The sequence below is a fragment of the Thamnophis sirtalis genome, unplaced genomic scaffold (genome assembly GCF_051295495.1).
Source record: "Thamnophis sirtalis isolate CommonGarterSnake01/CBP01778 unplaced genomic scaffold, rThaSir2_p1.2 scaffold_11, whole genome shotgun sequence".
In the NCBI taxonomy this organism is placed as follows: Eukaryota; Metazoa; Chordata; class Lepidosauria; order Squamata; family Natricidae; genus Thamnophis; species Thamnophis sirtalis.
The window spans coordinates 52,304,868-52,327,392 of NW_028261391.1; the positions used below are offsets into that span (position 1 = coordinate 52,304,868).

At 36.4% G+C, this 22,525-nt stretch overlaps 1 protein-coding gene across 3 annotated transcripts in view; it reads right to left on the minus strand.

Annotated features, from left to right (window-relative positions):
* LOC106537730 (VPS10 domain-containing receptor SorCS1) overlaps positions 1-22,525 on the minus strand; it is a 565,787-nt gene that overhangs the window by 117,704 nt on the left and 425,558 nt on the right. For all 3 annotated transcript variants that reach the window (XM_087725812.1, XM_087725810.1, XM_087725813.1), the window contains exons 6-8: positions 16,309-16,373; positions 5,743-5,861; positions 1,342-1,431 (exon numbers count right to left, since the gene is read on the minus strand). In XM_087725812.1, the coding sequence (XP_087581938.1) occupies positions 1,342-1,431; positions 5,743-5,861; positions 16,309-16,373 (274 nt within the window). The remainder of the gene's footprint in view (positions 1-1,341; positions 1,432-5,742; positions 5,862-16,308; positions 16,374-22,525) is intronic.

Consider the following 22,525-nt stretch of genomic DNA (forward strand, 5'->3'; position numbering starts at 1 on the left):
TATTTTTAATGGCAAGGCAACTCAAGAAGCCCAAAACTATATCCTCACATTGTAATTGGGTATTACAGGTTTCACAGAAACCTGAAATGGTGGATAGATGGTGATTAAGCACTTTGAAAAGCTTGACTATCTCACTATAAATAGTCTTATTGAAAGTAGTCTGCATAAACTACGCTGTGGCATTTCTAAATGGCCTTTATTACATTCATTACAATTTTTGGCTCCAAAAGGCTTTGATGAATTTTTAAACATCTCTTACAAATATAAACTTGTCTCATGATGATGTGATTCAAGAGAATAAATCCTCGCATGTCATTTGACGTATCTAAGAATTCAGTGTACTCTAGAATCCCTTAAAGGTGATTTGGATTTATTTGGATTTGGATTTATTCAATTTATAGGCCGCCCAATCCCGAGGGACTCCGGGTGGCTTAATTCAGATTTTTCAGATTTATTTCTGAAACCTCTCAGTTCAAATATTCTGAAATGTTTATAATCATAACTTTTAAAATCCAATTAAGAATAGGAAAAAAGGATCTAGTGGCAGGATGAAAGTTTAAAAACCTATATTCCTAATGGTTGCAGTCAAGAGCATTGATCTCATTATGATTGGACATCTTAGTTTCATTTAATTTCCTGTAATATGGACCTAAGTCACAGCACATCAAAAAATGCAGACCTTGAATCTGACAAGCAATTTCATAAACTATGTTCTCAGATCATGTTACAATGCATCAAAACATTTTGTATGGGGAACAAAAGTCCTTAACAATCTTTTTTTCTGTCCTTCAAATTTTTAAAAAAGAAAAGCCTTGAGATTTTGTTTCCTTTTATATAAAAAGTAACACAGATTTTTTTTAAAAATGAAATAAGCTTCCCCTTGATTGATATTTTTTACTAAGATTCTTTAAAAGGCCATGTAATAAATGTTCTTTTAGGCTCCATTGCTAATTTTCTATTTTTAAAAAAATAGAGGCATAAAAAAGCATACTTTCTAAAGAAAAAAATCATTTAACACAATAAATTATGGAAGCTAGCAGCACATCAGAAGGCCGAACTTTTTAATAGAAAACCTCAAAATGTCATTATTGATGAAAATGAAATACTAATTAGTAATTTCCACCAACTGAAAAAAAATCAATCTGCATTTTGAACTGATGCCATTGAACAGCTGCAATATCGATCTTAGACAGTATTTTGCTTGCTGCTTCAACATATTCTTGAAAAATAAAGGGATGCATGCACTAATTAAAACAATTCTGAGCAAACTGGCCACAAGCTGCAATTCCTCTGGTCCATCACCTAGCATTATATAGGAATATTGGAACCATGATAACTTACCTTTGGCAAAGCATATTTAGGAAGTTTCATCTGCGCAAAAGTATTTCTGCGGTAAGACACGTAGTAATGCGGACGACCTCCAGATGTCAGCTGCAACATATAACATTGCTTTTTCTTATTATTTTAATCGAGATGTTATTATCACTGTTTTTTCCCCTTTTTAAGGCATGTAGAAAATAACAGGTGCATTATAAAGGGAAATGCAGTTATGTCACAATGGTTCCAAAATGGCAATGAAGATACAGCAGGAGATGAAATAGCCCTCATTCAGATATGGAAAAAGATAGCATTAATAAGTATAGTCTATGCAGACTACAAAGGGAGACAAAAAGAGCAAGGGAAATCTACAGATGCAGGTTTCAGAAGCAGCATTCAGCATCCTCAATTTCAGAGGCAAAAATTGTAATACTGTACTCAAGTCAATAATGTTGTATTGTTATATAGTATGTTACATATTATATTTCCAATTTAGACAATGAGAAAATCTTTTCTGCTCTAGTCAGCTTTGGGGAAAAAACTTTTTTTCTCCCAACCCAGGCTAAGGGCCCTAAGATTTTGATGAGTTCTAGAAGGTACACCAAAGTCCTCCATATAGAGTATTTCATTTGTATAACAGTAATATTTACACATGCTACAGCCAACCACTTCTTCCAGCAAGCCACAGAAATGAAATAATCTTCAGGCAACAACCCACGAGACAGCCTGCCTTTTCCAAAATCCTGGAGGCCAAAGCAAAAATCAATCCTTTTCTAGTCACACTGAATGACAAAACAAAACAAAAATAATATCTGTAACAATTCATTAACAGGAGAGATAACTATAGCAATAGCAATAGCAGTAGACTTATATACCGCTTCATAGGCCTTTCAGGCCTCTCTAAGCGGTTTACAGAGAGTCAGCATATTGCCCCCAACAATCTGGGTCCTCATTTTATCCACCTCGGAAGGATGGAAGGCTGAGTCAACCCTGAGCCGGTGAGATTTGAACCGCTGACCTGCTGATCTAGCAGTAGCCTGCAGTGCTGCATTTAACCACTGCGCCACCTTGGCTCTATCTTATAACTATCTTACTGAACATGAAATACAATTCTAGAAGTTTGTTTCATTTGTATTAGCTTGCTTAAATAAAGCACATTATCGTGTGTGTGTGTGTGTGTGTGTGTGTGTGTGTGTGTGTGTGTGTGTGTGAGAAAATATGTTAAGAATGTACTGTAATTAAGAGCAATCTCAGTTAATGCCCAATTCAGCTCTAAAAATATTTTCTCTAAATTGCTGGAGTAGTAAGTTACACATACAGAAATAGCACAAGCTTGGAAAGGTTTAGCACTTCTGGTCAAATTCCACATTTCAATGCATCTTTAAGTGAACAGAGGCTGACTTAGGCCCTATGTGAGACAACTATACATCTTAAATAGGTATGTATTATTTTTGTGCTGCTGCTTACAGGCTTAAAATAGAAAACAATGGAAGTGCAGAAGTTTAGATTCTCCTCCATGTCTGTGTCCTTCCTTCCTTCCTTCCTTCCTTCCTTCCTTCCTTCCTTCCTTCCTTCCTTCCTTCCTTCCTTCCTTCCTTCCTTCCTTCCATTCAATGTTTACTAGTGACTGACTGGGCGTGTCCTGGCAAGATTTTGGAAGTGATTGCCATTGCCTTCTTCCTAGGGCTGAGAGAAAGGATCACCCAGCTGATTTTGTGCCTAAGGAAATACCAGAGCTCACGGTCTCCTGATTCCTAACCTATTGGCTTAACCACTACACCAAACTGGCTCTTTCACTCTCTTATAGTTCAAAAATAGTCTATGCCTCCTTGCAAATATTGAAGAGCCGAGGTGGCGCAGTGGTTAAATGCAGCACTGCAGGCTACTGCTAGATCAGCAGTTCAGCGGTTCAAATCTCACCGGCTCAGGGTTGACTCAGCCTTCCATCCTTCTGAGGTGGGTAAAATGAGGACCCAGATTGTTGGGGGCAATATGCTGACTCTCTGTAAACTGCTTAGAGAGGCCTGAAAGGCCTATGAAGCGGTATATAAGTCTACTGCTATTGCTATTGCTATTGCATGTTTGAGATTTTCCTGACTTCAGATGCACTGAAATTGGGAGGCTCTGAAGGGCATACCAAAATCTTTGTTTGTGTTACCTTTACCTTTGCTGTCTTACTGAAATGCCCAACTGTTTCAATTTCTTCATTGACTATGGGACTTTAGTTTTAGGATATGAAAACACATAGTTGAATTCATTCTTCCTTTCATATATATTATTTCCTATGTTACTACTATCACACAATTCCAAATAATAATGCAGCCCATCCTATGCTTAATAGTTCCAACATAGAGTATTTTCACCTTTCCCCCACAATTTATCTGTGTGTTTATAGCAGAATATGCTATAGATTTTTGTTTGAACAGTCCAAAGCACTTTCTTCCAAAAACATTTCAGGCTTATTAGCATGTTTTTGTTTGTCTATTTTAGATAATAATTTTGAATCGAGGAGGGAAAGTCTTCTGAGAATCCCCCATGCTGATTATTGCTGCATAAGTAACACTATATTTTGAATCTATTCCACTGTGAGTTAGCTTTTTCAACAGATCATTTGCAGTGAATGGTTTGGTTTACAGTTCTGACAAATTTGGGGACTTTTACTCCAAAACAGAGATAAATAGCTAATATGCATTCAAATTGGCAGAATTTAACTTTGTACCATGTAGAGGTTGTAACAGCTTCTCTTCACTTAAGGATTTTCCTTTATACAATTTAATCGGGGTATAGGTTTCAGAACCTATAGTGATTTATGTCTTCCTTCTTTCTTGAAAAGCAATCAACTGTACTTCTATTCATGTATCTTTTTCTTTGCTTCCTTAATCTTTCTGGGTTTGTCCAGCTATGAGGTTCCACATGGCTTCCTCATGGTAATTGATTTTCTTCCTCAGAATGATTTCTTCAACTGGTGATGTAGAGGATCACTTTGTCTGCTTCATATTACTCATGCCAGCTTCTCCTGCAGTTCTTTTCTAATCTCATTGGGGGCATTTCTCAATCATGCTGCTGGGTGCCAGCATTGCCAACAGAGTGTTCATAGCAACTGGACTAGGACACAAGCAGTTGGAAATCAGCATAGTATACAATCAACAGGTCCTTCTACCAAGGTTGTGAAAGAGCTGTGCAAGCAAAGGAGCCACACCGCATGAGATGATTATCACCATTTGATCAGGACGCTTCTACAGGAGAAGAATGAAGAAGCCACATGCAGCCTTCTGCTATAATGAATGATAAGTGGGAACAAATACACAAGTGGGTGATTTAATCTTAGCCCTTAAAAATATACACTATGCATGTCTCTCTTTTACCCATGAATAAACAAAAAAAATTAGAAGTCAAAACTATGAATATATAAAACCTGTTATGTGTACATTAAGGCCTTATTATTAATCATGGATGTGTGAAACAATGAATGAAATCACAAATAAAGAGTTTTCTCTATATTTTCCATGGTAGGAGAAATTACCAGACTTGTTCTAGAAAGAAAAGAAATGAGGAAATGTATTGATCTAACCCTTAGAAGAGTTTGATATACATTCTTTTTGGAAGGAAATGATATACTCAGACAACTTAGAGTCTAGAGTGGTACAGCTGATGGCATTTGGTAACACATTCAGGATTTTCTATATTCAGCCCACTTAAAAACTCCTGGTTATAGACAATCCAGCTTCAAAATGTATCTGCTGATGCAAGCCAGGAATCTTAGCCTAAGGAAATACTTGAAAGACAGATAATTTATATCTCATCTCCACTTTGCCAGCACTTTATTTCCTCCTTGTTATGATGGGGGTAGCAGCAGGAAGATAATGATACTTAAAACTATTCAGATATATTCTCTGGCTTTCACCTGGAACATAGCTGAGCTGAATATATCTCATTTTCTTCTTTTTCGCAATAATAGGAGCCCACACATGACAATCATGCCTGATTAAGCATTCCCTTTCTGTATTCTTTCTACATCTCCATTCCATCTCTAAAGAGAGACTCTATCTAGCCCCATTTCAAACTAATAAAAAAGAAAACCTTGATTGGTCTGTTGTAATGGTGATATGGGAACTCTGGCATGCAAACTTAAAAGCCCATTGAAATGTGAGAACATTTTTGGAATAGACAATGTGGAGAGCTGACTGACAAGATAGATTATTTCCATACACCTTGAACATGTCAGACCTCACCCCTCATGACCCTTGTGTTAACAAAGTACTTGAACCAAAGGCAGAAGGAAACAATTAGCATCCCAATGGGGAAAAAAACTTTGGTGATGCCCTGAATTAGCTTGTTCTCAAGCTATTTTGTTGCTTCTGTTAGGGAAGGGAGTTTAACATTGAAAAATAAATGAAAAAATGATTTGCAATCAGTGTTTCAGACCTGAACAAATACATAGTCATCTTGGACAATGAGAGAATCCGAATCAATATATCCAGGAAAAGGCTTGCTTCTTACAGCTTCAGAGCAGTTCTGCATCCTACAGGTGATGTACTGTGCATCTGAAAGCACACAAAGAAACATATAAACATAACAAGATTTCAGCTCTGAACGTTCATAATCTTTTATGGGAAGTCCTCAATTTATAACCTTTCATTTAGTGACTGTTTGAAGTTACAATAGCAATGAAAAAAGTGACAAACATTTTCCCCACGTATTATTGCAACATCTCCGTGGTCAACCTTCAGATGGGCAACTGATTCATATTGATGATGGCGGCAGTACTCCGGGGTCTAGTAATTGCCTTTTGCCACCTTCAATGGAGGGGCCAGATTAACTTTACAACCATGTTGCTAACTTAATAACTGCAGTGTTTCACTTAACATCTGTGGCAGGAAAAGGGAAAAACTCATTTAACAACTGTCTCAGCAACAGACATTTTGGACTCAGTTGTGGTTGTAAGTTGAAGACCACCTGTCCTTAAATATTTCATATACAGATCACTGCTTGAAAAAAATTAGTTATGTTATGATAGCCAATTGGAAAGCAAAGTGCAATAAATAGTCAAAACTTTTTCTTGCTTTCTTGTGGATTTTAGAGGATTTTAAAAAGACCCCCAATTAAGTTTCTTTAAGTGTGTAACAGAGTAAAACAAATCAAACTGATTTTTTTAAAAAAATCAGATTAATAGATAACAAAAGTACATGTAGACATGTCTTATACTTTTGCCTGCTTTCTCTATTTTTTTTAAAAAAATATTTTTTTCAGGCTGAACATATCTTGTTTTCCTTTAAATCATCGGAACAGGAAAATTCTATTCCAGCAATTTATACTGAGTATTTTGTATTATTTCCTTTTTTTCTTGAGCCTATCTCTAGAGATTTGGCCAGGGTCAATAGACTAAGCTAAGATCTAAATGGGCCTATAAGGCAGCATGAAAACCTAAATCCATTTTGAATGGGGTTTGTGTTTTTTTCTAGTGAATATTGGTTCCTTGAGTCTATGTGAATCTTCATGCTGCCTCATAGGAGCAAGAAAGAATTGAAAAACACAGACCAAGAGTCAGAGAATAAAGCTACCCAAGATATTAGAAATTGAATGACCTTTCCAGTATCTTTCCTTTTTTACAGAGATATAGCTCCTAGGACTTGGAATACTTCTAAGTTATATTTAATGTTAACAGAAATATGGATGACTTTTGTCTTTTGGACTATAGTAACACATAGATGGACTATTGCGGAACATTTCTGAAGGCTATGTGTTGACTACATTTTTGAAAGAAAAAAAAAGTTGTCTAAGAAGAAATTAGATTTAAAAACTATTTCAAAAACAACTTCCTCCACTGCAGTGTTTTCTTTCATTCAAAATGAAAACTCTCCTAAGGTCAAGCAGCTTTCTAATTATAAATTTTAGGTTCTTTTGGACGTAGAGATAGTTCATAGTAATAGTTTCCTAAGCAGTCAGTTCTGCCAGAGATTTCCACTGAACATGGCATAATACAGCTTGATGGAGAAATATTTCCCCCCATATTTTTTTTCTATATTATGATGATAACTGAAGACTTTGCTAAATGTTACTATGTTACATGAATATTCTGAATACATTCTATGCCCTCCACAATTATACTCACCTGATGTGCCCATGTACAGTATCTGTGTTAATAGATATCCTAGTAAGTTTTGATAAAGTTCTTATCCATAAAATACATCAAATGATGACCACATTATTATATAGTATATCATTATGTTATATTATATTATTATAATATCTAATCAGAAATTAAGATGCAAGTAAATAACTATAACAGCATCATATAATTTCACATTTTTTCTGTATATGTGTGTGATTAGAAGCAAGCTGATATTGCTTTCTTGAGACTTCAGAGTATTAAAAGGATTTCACATGAGCAGAACCACAGGAAAAGTTCAGAACAATGATATAAATATTGGGAATGTGTTCAGAATCTTATTACAATAAACTTTTTTTCCTTAAGTAGGTTCACTAGAAAGCCATGTAGCAACAATTATTCTTTTGATAGTTAACCCCTGTGGACATTTTATTTATCCAGTGCCACAGGAAGCACCTAATCACTTACACTTAATTCATGCCAATTAATACATTTCATTACTAAGATCTGAAATTAATTTATTTCCTTCTCTAGCACAGATGTTCTCCCTCCCACTAATAATTGGGATGTTAAGTTCCTCACTGCCAGCATGCACACCTCTAGCAACAGCTGCTACTTTGATTGTCACAGCAACACTAAAAACATACAGCATCCTGATCACAAAATTAGATATGGGTTGTCTCACTGATAAGGTTAGTGTATATCAGGAGTGTCAAACTCACGTCATCACAGTGTTGTTACATGACATATCATGACTTTCGCCCCCTTTGCTAAATTAGGTGTGGGCATGGCCAGCCTGTGACGCATCCAGCCTGCGGGCCTCACATTTGACAGCCCTGGTGTAGATGAAATGGCTAAACCAAGAAAACGTCTGGTTTACTGAAATGCCCAACCTTTTCAATTTCTTGAAAAGGACATTAGCATTAGAGAGCTAGAACATGGAAAATTGTAGCAGAGCTTGCAAACATATTCATTTCCTATCAAATAATAATACCAGACTAGAATAGGGGAGGAAATATGCGTAGTCATCTTCTATTGAATGACGCATGAAGAATACAGCCACCCACCACCTGCATCCTTGGCTTTTGATGTTGAGAAATACCCTGCATTCTTTTACTATTGAGAATCCTCTGGTGGGGACTTCTGGATGGGCGTGGTCTGAGAGGAGTTGTTGTTTTTAACAGCTCCGGATCCTTGGCTGCGTTAAGCTGTCTAAACAGTATCCATCAACTGTTTGACAGTTTGATTACCTCTTCTCCGGGCATAGGAGGAGGAGGAAGTGAGGAAGCTGTGTTTGGGTAGCGCTCCATTTACTCCCCCCCGAACATAAATCTGTGTGTGAGCCGCCCGGCAACACAGTGAATTCTCCGCGTCAAGGACTTCTTCTGCCTTTTTGCAGAACGAAGGCATACGTCCACCCTCAGCTCAAAGATTGATTTATTACTGATCCCAATGTGGGCAGACTGATACTGGAGAACTTCTAATTGTATGTATTTTAACACTTTAAGACTTTAACTCCATTTTTTAAAGAATTCCTTCTGATTAACTACTTGCTAGAAACACACAGAAAATGGCGCCGAACAGCTTTGTAGGCGGAGTCAGGCTCTGATGCTACAGACTTTTACGGAGCCCACAACATTTAAAGATCATTAAATCAGTAGTGATTTATTACTAAACTAAATAGTAATTGCTGGACAAGCGGCTTGCCTGGATTTAGTAATTGGGTGGAGAAGATTAAATGTGAAATGGCCTCTAAGCAGCAAAAGATAGCCTCAAAGAGCGCTGGTAATTCACCTGCTCCTGGAACTAAATTACAGTTACTACTCCCCCCCAAATCCCCTCCTACCCCCACAGGGGAGCCTTTGACCTGAGAAATACTGCAAAAAGAACTAAGTGTGGCCTTAGCCAAGGCTTTAAAAAATCATGCATCTGCGATGGAAATTAAAATACAGGAAAAGATATCTGTTGCCAATAAGGAATTGTTAAAAGAAGTTATGAATTTGGTTCAGATTCGCAATCAACAAATTAGAGACAATATTTTAGACACTTTTAAATGCCTATCAGGCTATGTTTCAGGAATTGAAGATAAATTGGAAGATCTTAATGATTCCAATATTAATCTGGTAACGAAAATGGATGTTGGTGATGCAGAAAATGAAATTTTAATGTTGCAGTATAGACAGATGGAATTTGCCTTAAGGATAAGAGGCCTCAAAGAGAAAAACCAAGAAAATTTGAAGCAGATTTTTTCAGAAGCCTTTGATCAATTGATGGGACGGTCAGGAGGGATTTTTGATTGGCAGATTGATAAGATATATCATGTTAATTCCTGGCTCGCTAGGACATGTCTCCCAAGAGACATTGTGGTGTATTTTGCCACGAGAGATATGAGGAATTCGATATTGCAAGAGTCTTCACATTTTAAGGAATGCTCTACTGCGGGTCTGGTTAAAATATCAATACAAACTAAATAATAAGATACCTATGTGGGCAATTCGCAATAGAAAATATAAATATAGTACAAAACTATAGTACAAAAACAGGATGTAATTACATACAGAAGCTTCTCACCTTAGAAAGTGGTGTATTACAATTAAAACCCTTGAATGTACTAAAACAGGAAAAGGCAATTCAAACATGGTTTCAGTATGGCCAGTTACAGGCCAGATGGAAAAAAGATAAAAAAATCGGTTTTATGCAAAATGAGGATAATTTACTAAAACAAATTAGGGATCAAAGTCCAATGCATATAAAGAGATTATATAAGGTATTAATAGAAATGGATTCAGAATCAGAATTAGTTAAAGACTGTATGATAAAGTGGGCACAAAATTTTGAAGAACCAATAATATTGGATACATGGGAAAAGATTTGGGTAAGAAATGTAAAATTTACACAAGCCCAAAATTTGAGAGAAAACTTTTTAAAGATGTTTTATAGATGGCATTTAGATCCTAAAAAAATGGCCTCTATGTATCCGGGTCCTCATTTTACCCACCTCGGAAGGATGGAAGGCTGAGATTTGAACAGCCGAACTGCAGAACTGCAGTCAGCTGAAGTAGCCTGCCTTGCTGCATTTAACCACTGCGCCACCTCGGCTCTTGGTTATTTAATGGTTATTTAATGCAATGCAGTACAGTTTTGCTTCTATCTCTTAGAAAAACTGAAATATATGGATGAGGCTGGTTGCCTAGTTAACTCTATTACTCTATTAAAATACACGACCACATTTGTTACTTGCAACCTGCAACCTGTTGCCCTCAACCTCCACAGAAGAGAATAGTATGAGCAAGTTATTTGTGACACCCAATAGAAAATATTGTTAGGAAAAGATTATTGCGTCCTGATTACAAAAATAGATATGGATTGCTTCACTGATAAGGTTACTGTAGATGGAATTGCCAAAGTTCATTTATTTGCACATTACACTGGCCAAAATAAAAACTGAATTAAGAAGGGTCACAATGGGCTAATTTAGTGTTGGATAGCTGAAGGAGATGTGTAGTGAACTTTGAGAAATAATCTGAGATATTTTAGAGTAAAGGGATGTTTATTCAGTACATTCTCTGATATTTAATGATCCCAAAGAAATCTGAAATGCTAGATGTTGGTTTGGATCTTGTGGTCCCAATGACCATTTCAAAAAAAATTATTCATTTTAAAATATTTTATTCATTTTCATTTTATATAATCAGATATATTCTGTGCAAGATTGAGGCCATATAACATTAAGCAATAAACATAACTCTTCTTATATTCCAAAATACAAAACCAACATAACGCTTCAACCCTCCATACACCCTTTCTTTCTCCCCCCTCCAACTTTCCTTTCTCCCCTTCAACATTCCCCTCTTCTACTTCCCCTCCCCCTCTAACATTCCTTTCTCCCCCTCCCTTCCATCTCACCCTCCTTCCATTCCCCTCTCACTCCCTATCTGCCCCTCCCTCTTCTTTCCCTCTACTCCTCACTTCGGTGTATTTCTACTATTCATCAATGTATTCGGCTTCTTATTTTATAAAAGAAAGAAAAAAGCAACAGTATACAAGTGCGTTCTTATTGTTTTAAAAATTGACATAAACTATATTTTCCCCCTCCCCCCCTCCCCCCTATGATCCCCCCTCCCTTCCCCCCTTCCGACTTCCCAGATCCCATACCCGGTATAACTTTTTATCAAACACAGTCTGGAGTATATTAAAACCAAGTAAGTTAAAAGTTAAAAGAAAAAAAAAAGAGTAAAAGAAAAGAAGAATAAGAAAGAAAAAAAGTCAATAAACTCTCTGCTTTGAGCTCAGCTTCTTATCACTACAAAAAGTTGAACAGTCCTAATCTCAATTAATTAATTACTTGCAGGTTTTCAGACTATGTTAAAACCAAGTAAGTTAACCAAGTAGAATTCTTCTCTAGCTAGAGGCCTTATCTCTTTATCTAAATATCTGTCTGTTAAACCCTTAATTTATCCCTTTTATGCCTCCTTCCTCTATGACACAATTTAAACACATCTCGAATTCTTCTCTCGATTTCCTCTTCCAGCTCTTCTCGTCCCTGCCTCTGTCCGTATCCATATACATATATATACACATACACACACACATATATATGCATATATATATATACACACACATATACATACACATACATATGTTTTATATTCATCCGTACTCCTCTCATATATGCTCCGCCTAAATCTCCTGCAAACTCCCTGGATGTATCCTTCCAAACAGTATATTCAGATAACAATTTTTACAAACATCAATAAAATTTCCATCTCAAAATAAGCTCTCATTCGACCTCTACTACCCTGCCGTCTACACCACACCTCCCAACTCCATCCGAACTGGGCCGCGATCCAGGAAAATCACCACGATCTCCGCCCTCCTCACCCTGGGAAGTAAATCATCAGTAATTTATATAAAAATTCAAAATTATCCATCAAGTCTTTTTAGATCCCATACAATATATCTTCCAAAGAGATCAGCATCAGTTCTTTCAGCCTAAATGTCTCTTCATCGGTATACAACTATACCATTTTATGCAAAACAAAAGTCACAAAATATTGGCCAAGTTCAAAGTTAAGCAAATATTTTGGATCAGTTAATTTAATATAATTTTCTTAAGAGAAAAGTTATGTCGTTTTTGAGCTGTTTGATATAGCAAAATGTTTACTTTCTCTTTTATAATGGTTTCGTAGATATCTCCTTAATCAATGGCTGATAATCATAGATGTTGCTGCGATCCACCTTATTTTCCATTCGTCTAGGAGCACGGCTAGGTCCTTGTTCTCTGGTCCTCTGCTCTTCCGGGAGGGGAAAGCGATACTTCCTGTCTTGTGATTGTGTGTTTTGTTGTTTCTCTTGTCCTTCTCTTTGTCTTTCTCTGGGTCCAGGTGGTTCAGGATGTCCCGCCTTTAGGGTCTTATAATAAAAATCTCGGGCTTCCCATACAGAGTTGAGACGATATTTTTGCTCACCGAATGTAATTATAATACCAAATGGCGCATCCCATCTATACTGTATTTGACGATTTCTGAGTTCTTTAACTAAAAAAGCATAGTCTCTCCTGGCTCTTAACATTTGGGATGGTATTTCCTTGAAAACAATCAAGTCCTGTCCGTCAATTCGCAGCCTGGTATTATAAAACTCTTGTAATATCGCATTTCTGGATTCTCTTGTAGCAAAATATATAACTACATCTCTCGGAAGCTGTCTCTGTTTCGCCACCCACGAATTATGACGGTAGATTTTTTGGATCTGCCAATCAAAGTTGAGTCCCGGACTTCCCACCAAACGACTGAAAGCCTCTGAAAAAATCTGTTTCAAGTTCTCCTGTTCGTTTTCACGCAATCCCCTAACTCTTAATGCAAGCTCCATCTTTTTGTAGTTTGTCATAACAAGTTGTTTTTCTGCGTTTTCAACTTTCTGTTGCAGCACTTCAATTTTAGATGTCAGGTTGGTGTTGGCTTCCTCCAGGAGCTCCAACTTATCTTCCATTCCAGCAACATAATCTGTCAGTACAGTTACAAGTCCGACCATATCCTCCTTTGTTTGAGCAATCTTGGTATCAAGCTTATCACATAAGTCTGTAATAAGTTGCTTCATCTCCTCTCTAAATTCTTTAAGAATCTCAAAAAGAAATTCTTTCGTTAACAAATCTCCAGTAGGGGGCGTAGAAGGCAAGGGCTGCGACCTTGTAGCAAATGCCTGAGATGTATTGCTAAGAAGACGTCTCCCCAATCTTGATTTCGGTGCCATTATAGAAAGGAAGCAAACAAAGTCTCTGCTCGCGTTAGTTTCAAATAAAGTAATTTCAGTAAATTTTTAGAGGTTGATAAGAAAAAATCTTCAAGGGAGCTAATTAAATTGTGAGAAGTTATTCCTTTGATTCTGTGCCAGGAAATTGGAGATATATCGTTATAGCAAATGCGGAAGCTAAAAAGTCACCATTTTAAAAACAATTAAACAAAGGAGTTTTTTATAACATTGAAGCTGGTATTTTGATAGGAAAAATAAATAAAGAAAAATTCACAGGTTTGGTCTCTGCTCGTATTTATTTTCAATGGCTTAGTTTCAAAAGAATGTCCTGAGGGGGGGGGTTCCTCGCCTTGAGCTGAAAAAAAGACAGCTGAGAAGATCTGGCCGGAGTAAATGACTCAGCTTGAGGTGATCCTCCTTCTCCGTTTACAGCCAAAAAAACAACAACTGCAAACTACAAAGAAGGATCTAACCGTCTGGGTCCCTCCCTGCTTTTTTCTTGCCTGAAAAAAGAGATATCTATAGATGTTAAGTAGATATACGAACCAGAACTCTGGGGGCAGCTCTGTTAAAAAATTTTTTATTGAATTAAATTCTGGTTATGCTGACAGAGCATCTTCCTCATACTATTATAACACTGATTCATATTAGTATGGCTTATTTAGGGCAAATAGTTTTTGTATGAATATAAAGAGCAGATGTATTTCAAGATTTAGGCTTTAAATAACCCAAGATGTTGTGGATTAGTCTTTTTAATAGTTTCATCACCTTATTCAATTGTATGCCTTCAGTTCAGATTTTCCCATAAAAGTATATATGTTAAAGTAATCCATATATGTGTACATTGAAAGCATCCTTTATTACATCAGTCTGTTTTCTACTACTGTTTTAAGATACCATATGTTTCGGAGTATAAGACGCACCTTTTTTCCTAAAAAAAAAAAAGGATGAAAATCTGAGTGCATCTTATACATCAAATATAGCATTTTTTTGCCTCCTGAAGCCCCAACCTTTCATCAAAATGGCTGTGCATACCCTTATGGAGGCTTTCAGAGAGCTCCTGGGGGCTGGGGAGGGCAGAAATGAGCAAAAACGGCCGATTTTTGCCCCCCATCCCCCAGCAGCACTCTATAAGCTTCCATAAGGCTATGCATGTGTTTTTTTACAAGAAACGAGCTCGTTTTTGTGACAAATGGGGCCAATTTTTGCTCGTTTTTGGCCCCCCCACCTTTGAGGAGCACTCTGCAAGCCCCCCCCAAGGCTATTCATGCCTTTTTTTAAAAAATGGGTACATTTTCGTGAAAAACGGGCCATTTTTGGGAGGTTTGCAGATACCAGAACACATAATTGAACAATGTGACCTTTGTCAATTCTTTAATTATATTGAAAATTTGGGAAATAGTTAGAGCTGGTTTTGTTTTCATGCGTGTCGAAATGGTATACTAATAAAACAGTTATTTGAGAAAGATGCTAATCTCGGAGTGCTGAATTGGTTGGGTTTATTAGTTGGATCATTGACACTATGTACAATATTAATATACTTTTTTTTTTAATTGACTGGATACTTAGGGAATGAATGGCAGAATGTGACCTAATAAATTACATTCCATCTTAAAGTACATGTGTGTGTGTGTGTGTGTGTGTGTGTGTGTGTGTTTGTGTGTGTGTGTGTTTTAGAGCAGGGGTGTCAAACTGATGGCCTGCAGGCCGAATGCATCATATGTATGCCATGCCTACCCTGGCTCTGCAAAGACAAAAACATTGTGATACATCATGTGATATCATGTGACACAATCGAGTTGTAGATACCCATATTATAGACAAATAAAAAAGCACAATTAACAATGACATTTGAAATTCAAAATATTAAAATCTTTACCCAGCTATAATTGAAAAAAGCTAAATAACTCTTCCTGCTAAATTAACCTTCTTAGTTATTTTCATCACCAACTCTGATCTGGAAATTAATTCAATGGAACAATACTTTTTGTCAGAGACATGCTTTTAACAAAAGCTATCCATGAACTAAGGAAAACATCATCAGAATAATCAATATCTGAGCAATATATATAGGATATATAGTGTGAGCATATAAATACAAAAATTAAGCTATTAGGGAAATTGTAGGCTATAGATTAAATGGTCAAAGCTGAAGAGTTTTGAATGAAAGCAAACAATTTATCTTTTCATTAACTTTTCCTAAATCAAAGGAAGAGTAAATTGAAGATTAGAATAAATACAATATTACCCCCCTTCATTCCACTTATTCAAAATTAAGAGCTAGTTTGTTACAGATAAACCAAGAGTCAAAACCTTGAAGATTTTATCTTTTAGCAAATCATATGAAGCCCCACTAGAAAAATATATTATGAATTATGTATGTTTCATTTTATGCCTTTTTGCAGTTTTTCACAAATTGCAAATCTTTCCTACTTCTGTAAATATTGTTTTGCATTTTAGAATGTTATATTGAATTTCTATTTATTTGAAAATGTTTATTACATGATCAGACTGACAATAATCATAAAAGTATCCACTGGATCTTCCTAATGCAATCCTATGTTCAGCTGAACGCTAGTAGACTACATAATTATATTCTGATAAAATGATAAAGAGGTAGTCACAGCACTTACGGCCATCCAGTGTTTTTGCCTCCATGTGGAGTATGTCTGGATCTTTGCTGGTACCCATTTTAGACCTGAGAGAAGAAAAACAAACATTGTAATGTTACTAGGAATAAACAAAATATTTAATTAAAAGGAGTTATCTGATCATCTAATATGGAATATTTCAGTGTTCATTCAATCATTCATTCATTCAATCAATCAATCCACTAGAATTCTCTTTGAGGGAGATTGGGGGGGGGGGTCAGAAATGTGAAAAAAAAATACATGAAAATGTCATTTTTAGGACCTCAAGAAACAATTAACCTGCCCAAATTCACCTGGTGAACTCCAATGGCTAAGCAAATAAATGCCTCTAGAATAATACCATATGAGCGATACCATGTAACTATTCCTAGGATATTTTATAACTCCCACTATGGTCACCAATAGTTAAATTATTTGTCAAACTTCAGCTTCTCAGTAATGCATATCTAGTACCTACACAAATTTAGATGGCTACTAGATTGCCATCAAGAGATACAACCCCTCCTACTTCCCCCCCCCCAAAATGGTTGATAGGTCAACCAATTAATCCCTAATTTATTTATTTATTTTTTAAAATCTATTATTGATTACTGATGGTTTGGGGTAAAAATCAGTGGATAGAGCAACTAAAGCATTGTGCCAAGAAAACTATAGTGGCTTGTCTAGGCAGCCACTAGACAGTCAACATTTGAGGTGCCACACTCAAACACACCCACCCACATATATTCAGATAATATATGTATCACTTTGTTAAATTTGGTGCACGAGGGCTTCTCTGCCAAAACACTTGTTACAGCTAAGTAATAGGTATCATATAAAAGCCACAATCTAGTTGGGCCAAGCCTTATGGTCATAAGTGTTTTCTGTCTCTGTATTTTCATGTCCTTTGTGTATTCTGAATCCTACAATTATAACACAATTTCCAATAGTTTTGATAAGAACTTATCTGCTTAATTTCCCAGTGCAGTTGATTAATGAAACAGTGAAGGCTGTGCAATGATTTAGAGATGTTAATTCAATTTGTTGTGATATTGTTAGTACCATTTTAATACATTTAGTAAATGCATGTTATAATATACAAATGAAGCTATATTCTGGAGACATCAATGAGGGTAACCAGTTTTCTTAAATAAATAGCTGATACTTTTGGGAAAGTGATTTGAGATATTTCTAATCTACTTTTTAACATGAGAAGTGATCATTTTATGACTAATCAAATACCTTGATCAATTTCATCCTTTTAATGACCAAACCAAGATTTGCATTCTGGTTCCAGGGAAGAAATGGCAAATTGAATGTAACTTCCCTAAGAGGAGAGCTGATGAATTGAATTTTAATTTTAATTTTAATGGATTTGTATGCCGCCCAATCCCGAAGGACTCCACTGATGACTATGGTGGAATGAAGATCTGGTAAATGGATTTACTGTTTGCAATTCTTCTCTGGACAGGGAAAGGTCTGCCATTATAGACAGACTATACTTATACATTATGAAAGAGGAACAAGTTTTACTGGGCAAGACTGAGATCAATCTGAAGTTGGATTAAAAAATGACAAGCTTCAGGAATGATATGGAAAAATATGCTACAATGGTTATACAAATAAAACCAGCTGCCATCTTAATAACTCAAAAGAGATGTAAAAATAATAAACCAAAAGAGTGAACTAGATAACTTTTCTACATTGGATTTACAAAAGAGATTTGCTAAGTTTGGAAAAATGTTGTGAGAAGGGACAAGAAAAAAATGAACAAAATTCCAGGATGATATTTGTAGGGATTAAAATTTAGGGATGTTAAAAGCAAGGAATAAACAGACAATTTATTTGATCAAAGTTAAAACATATTAACACAGATCTGTGACTAAAAAGCTGTTTGATTATTTTCATCTAATTTCCATGTATTTTGGTGTGCTGAAAACCAATAAAATATTGAAAAAACTCCTAGATGTCATGATTTGCCACAACATGCAAAATTGTCTTCAAATTTATCATTTTTTTAAATTTTTGGTATTTTTTTATATTATGGGTTTTTAACCAAATTTAAAGTCCAAATTACTATTAATTAATTCACATTAGTGAATTTAAGATATAAAATGCAAAAAAAACCATTAAAGGGTTTGTCAAAGTTATGTAAAAAATATAGCACTGTAAATCTGATGGTCAGCAATATATACATAAGCTAAGCAAGTTTTAAGTCTGTGCTTCTAATGGTAGAAGGGGTTAATCTTTCCTGAAGAATCCAGTGGGAGGGAGACACAGGGCAGATCTCCGGTCAGTGCAGGGGGTGTGGTCAACACTGTGACATCTCGTGTACACACACAGAGCTGCTCTCTCCTGCATGCCACACTTGTGCACGAATCATCATCATGTTCTTGGTTCACACTTTTTCATCACAATTCATGGTAGCTTGTCATTCTTCAACCATTATGTTATGGCTCTGCAAAAGTGTATTAATTCGCCAGACAGTTTCTGTTTCACCTGTGGTGAATATACAGTGTTGAAGCAACAGCAGAATATTACAGACTTTGTGAAAAAAATATACTTTACATACTTTGGACTAAAAATTGGAGATCAAGATAAAGTTTGGGCGCCTCATAAAGTGTGCAAACGGTGTGTTGAGGACCTCCGAAACTGGTTCAAGGGTAAGAAAAAATCTTTCTGTTATGGGATTCCTATGGTATGGTGAGAGCAAAAGAACCATAGTGATGACTGTTACTTTTGTTCATGCGATGTGAAAGGGTTTAAATCCAATTGGAAGCATTCCATTTCATACCCCAATCTTCTCTCAGCAATTCATCCCATCTCCCACGGCACAGATATACCAGTACCCAAGCCCCCTGCTACCTTGGAAGAGATACCTAGCTCTGATGAAGGTGAAGTCATACCTGAACCAGATGACGAATCAAGTTCTGACTTTGAAGATGATACAAGACCAAAATTGTTTTCTCAGGAGGAGATGAATGATTTGGTAGGAGACTTGAATCTTCCCAAAGATGTCACTGAGTTACTCGGATCAAGGCTGAAAAGCAGGAATTTATTGTTGCCAGGAGTGTCATCTTCATGGTTCAGACATTGTGAAAAGGAGTTTGTTCCTTACTTTGCCCCGGAAGACAAGTTGGTTTATTGCATCGATGTCGAAGTTCTGATGGGTCAATTTAAAATCCAATATGATTCAGAGCAATGGCATCTTTTTATAGATTCTTCAAAAAGAAGTCTCAAAGTAGTTTTACTCCACAAAGGTTTTTACGTTTCCATACCTGTAGGTCATTCCATACACTTGAAGGAAACCTACGAGAACTTGGAATTGGTTCTTCATCAACTTAAATATGAAGACCATGGTTGGCAAGTGTGTGGGGACTTGAAGGTCTTGGGCATGCTGCTCGGGCAACAAGCTGGGTATACCAAATACCCTTGTTTTCTGTGTCTATGGGACAGTCGAGACCGACAAAATCACTGGACCAAGAAGAGTTGGCAGCCGAGGTTGCTAACAGTCGGTGAAAAATATGTCCTCCGAGAAACTTTGGTACCTTCCCATAACGTTCTTCTACCACTTCTCCACATAAAATTGGGATTGATGAAGCAATTCATAAAATCACTTCCAAGAGATGGAGAATGCTTCAAATACTTGGTCACCAAGTTTCCATGCCTGTCGGAGGCAAAATTGAAGGAAGGTGTGTTTGTTGGATCAGACATTAAAAGGCTTATAGTTGATCAAGAGTTTGTCAATACCATGACGGATCCTTCAAAAGAAGGGTGAATTGCATTTAAAGAAGTCATATAGAAATTTTTAGGCAATAACAAAGATCCTCACTACAAAAAGATTGTCGGAAGAATGCTGAAAACATTTCAAGCTTTAGGTTGCCTGATGAGTTTGAAAGTGCATTTCCTCCAGTCCCACCTTAACTACTTTTCTGAAAATTTGGGAGCTGTGAGTGGGGAACAAGGAGTGAGGAACAAGGTGGAGGAACAATTCCACCAAGACATTAAAGAGATGGAAAGGAGATAACAGGGAAAATGGAGCATTTCAATGATGGCAGACTACTGTGGGATGCTTCAGAGAGACATTCCAGATGCTATTCACAAGCGTAAATGCACCAAGAGGAGCCTCACAAGGAAGAAGAATCGAGTTTAGTGTATGTAAGTGAGCTCATTTCAGTTCAAAAAAGGATTTTCATGAAAATATTGTAATAAAACTTTAATTTTATAAGTCTATTTCCATTTATTTTGAGGTATTGCCTTATTTAACATAGTTACCTAAATTGTCAGGAAATGTGATGTCCTATGACAAAATGGAGGTAATTTTCGGATTCAGTGCACCAAAAAACATAAAGATTATGTGCAATAACCAAAACAGCTCTTGGAAATTTTTTTTTTATTTTTGCAAACCTGTGTTATGTTTAGTAAACTTTAATGGACATTTGCTAATCAGGACTGAATGATGAGGTTTTAAGGATTTGTTTATAGATAAGAAATTGAATATAGGAAGATGAGATAATTTGCTGTATTTTAAGAGCAGGTGATAATTTATTGAAATTGTTTATGATTGTGATGAAGGGGCAAATTATTTCTATCTATCTATCTATATCTATATCTATATCTATATCTATATCTATATCTATCTATCTATCTATCTATCTATCTATCTATCTATCTATCTATCTATCTATCTATCTATATTTCTTTACTATACTCGTATAGACTTCCCTTCTTCCTTCCTTCTTAATTTGCATTAGTTTTGTCTCCTTAATTGTAATGTTAAATGAAAGTACTAGTTAAAAATGACTTCTGCTAAAAATACTTTTTTCTCATAAGATAGTTTCTCCTAAAGAAATGCTCATATAATTTTCTACTCACAGTGATTTCTCCTATCTAATGGAGCAGGCTCACAGATTCTGACTCTTAACAATATCTACAGGGTCAGGAAGCAGAGTCTTCTCAGTTGCAGCTCCTGGATTTGAGTTTTAAGAAAGCAATAATAACTTGGCTTTTAAGGAAGATGAGTTCTGGTATATATTGGGAAAGAAAGTATTCAATATATCACTGAGTTTATGGAGCTTCTCAGTCATCTAGGTCATGGTTGTCCCAAAGGAGCTTTTTCAAAATGCAACTGGATTTTCTTTGTTTTTCCTTGAAGAAATTTTGCTTCCCATCCAAGAAGCAAAACAGTTTTCAAACTGTCTTTAAGGAAAAACCAAGACAGTCCAGTTGCCTTTTAAATAAGCACCTTTGAGATATCCCTGAGCTATACCTTATTGAAGCCATCATATGTTCAAAATAAGTTCAAAATAAGAGTACATGTATGCATCCTCCTCAAATGAAATTGCAACAAGAACAAAATATTGTGGGTAAAACATTCTTAGGGACCACAAACATCCATAAATCTCTGAGTTCTAAATATGCATCCTGCAATTACTTAGTTGTCCAATCCATTATATTGTGTAAGGAAATTTTAGCCACACAGTTACGGTACTTCATTTCTCAATTTTCTTAAAATTTCATTTTTAATTATATTGCACTTAAGAACCTTTTTTTTTTTTAGAGGTTTTATTTGCATTTGTAGGCCGCCCTTTTCCCTGAGGGGACTCAGGGCGGCTCACAGAAAACCAGGGAGGGGGGAATACAACATTGAGACAACAACATATAATAAAATAGTAAACAACATGCATACATCATTCGGGCGGGGTAGCGATCCTTATCCCCAGGCCTGACGGGCGAGCCAGTTCTTCAAGGCTATGCGGAAGGCTTGGACGGTGGAGAGGGTACGAATCTCCACGGGGAGCTCGTTCCAAAGGGTCGGGGCTACTGCTGAGAAGGCCCTCCTCCTTGTAGTTGCCAGCCGACATTGGCTGGCCGATGGAATACGGAGGAGGCCTAGTCTATGAGATCTTATAGGTCGTAGGGAGGTAATCGGCAGAAGGCGGTCTCTCAAGTATCCAGATCCACTGCCATGTAGGGCTTTATGGGTGATTAATAGCACCTTGAAGCTTTAAAGGCTCCTGGATAGTTTAGGTTAAAGCTCAAAAGTGCATAGCAATGCAGCAATTCCACTTATGCAGTCAACTTTATCTGATTTTTTTTCCTCCAGAAATTGTCTGTGTAGAAGTTCTGAGTTCTGAGAAGTTCTTTCTGAAGTTTCTTGTTTTTATGAAAAAAAAGCCTGAGATTTACTTGAAAAATAAAACCAACCTTATAAACTCTG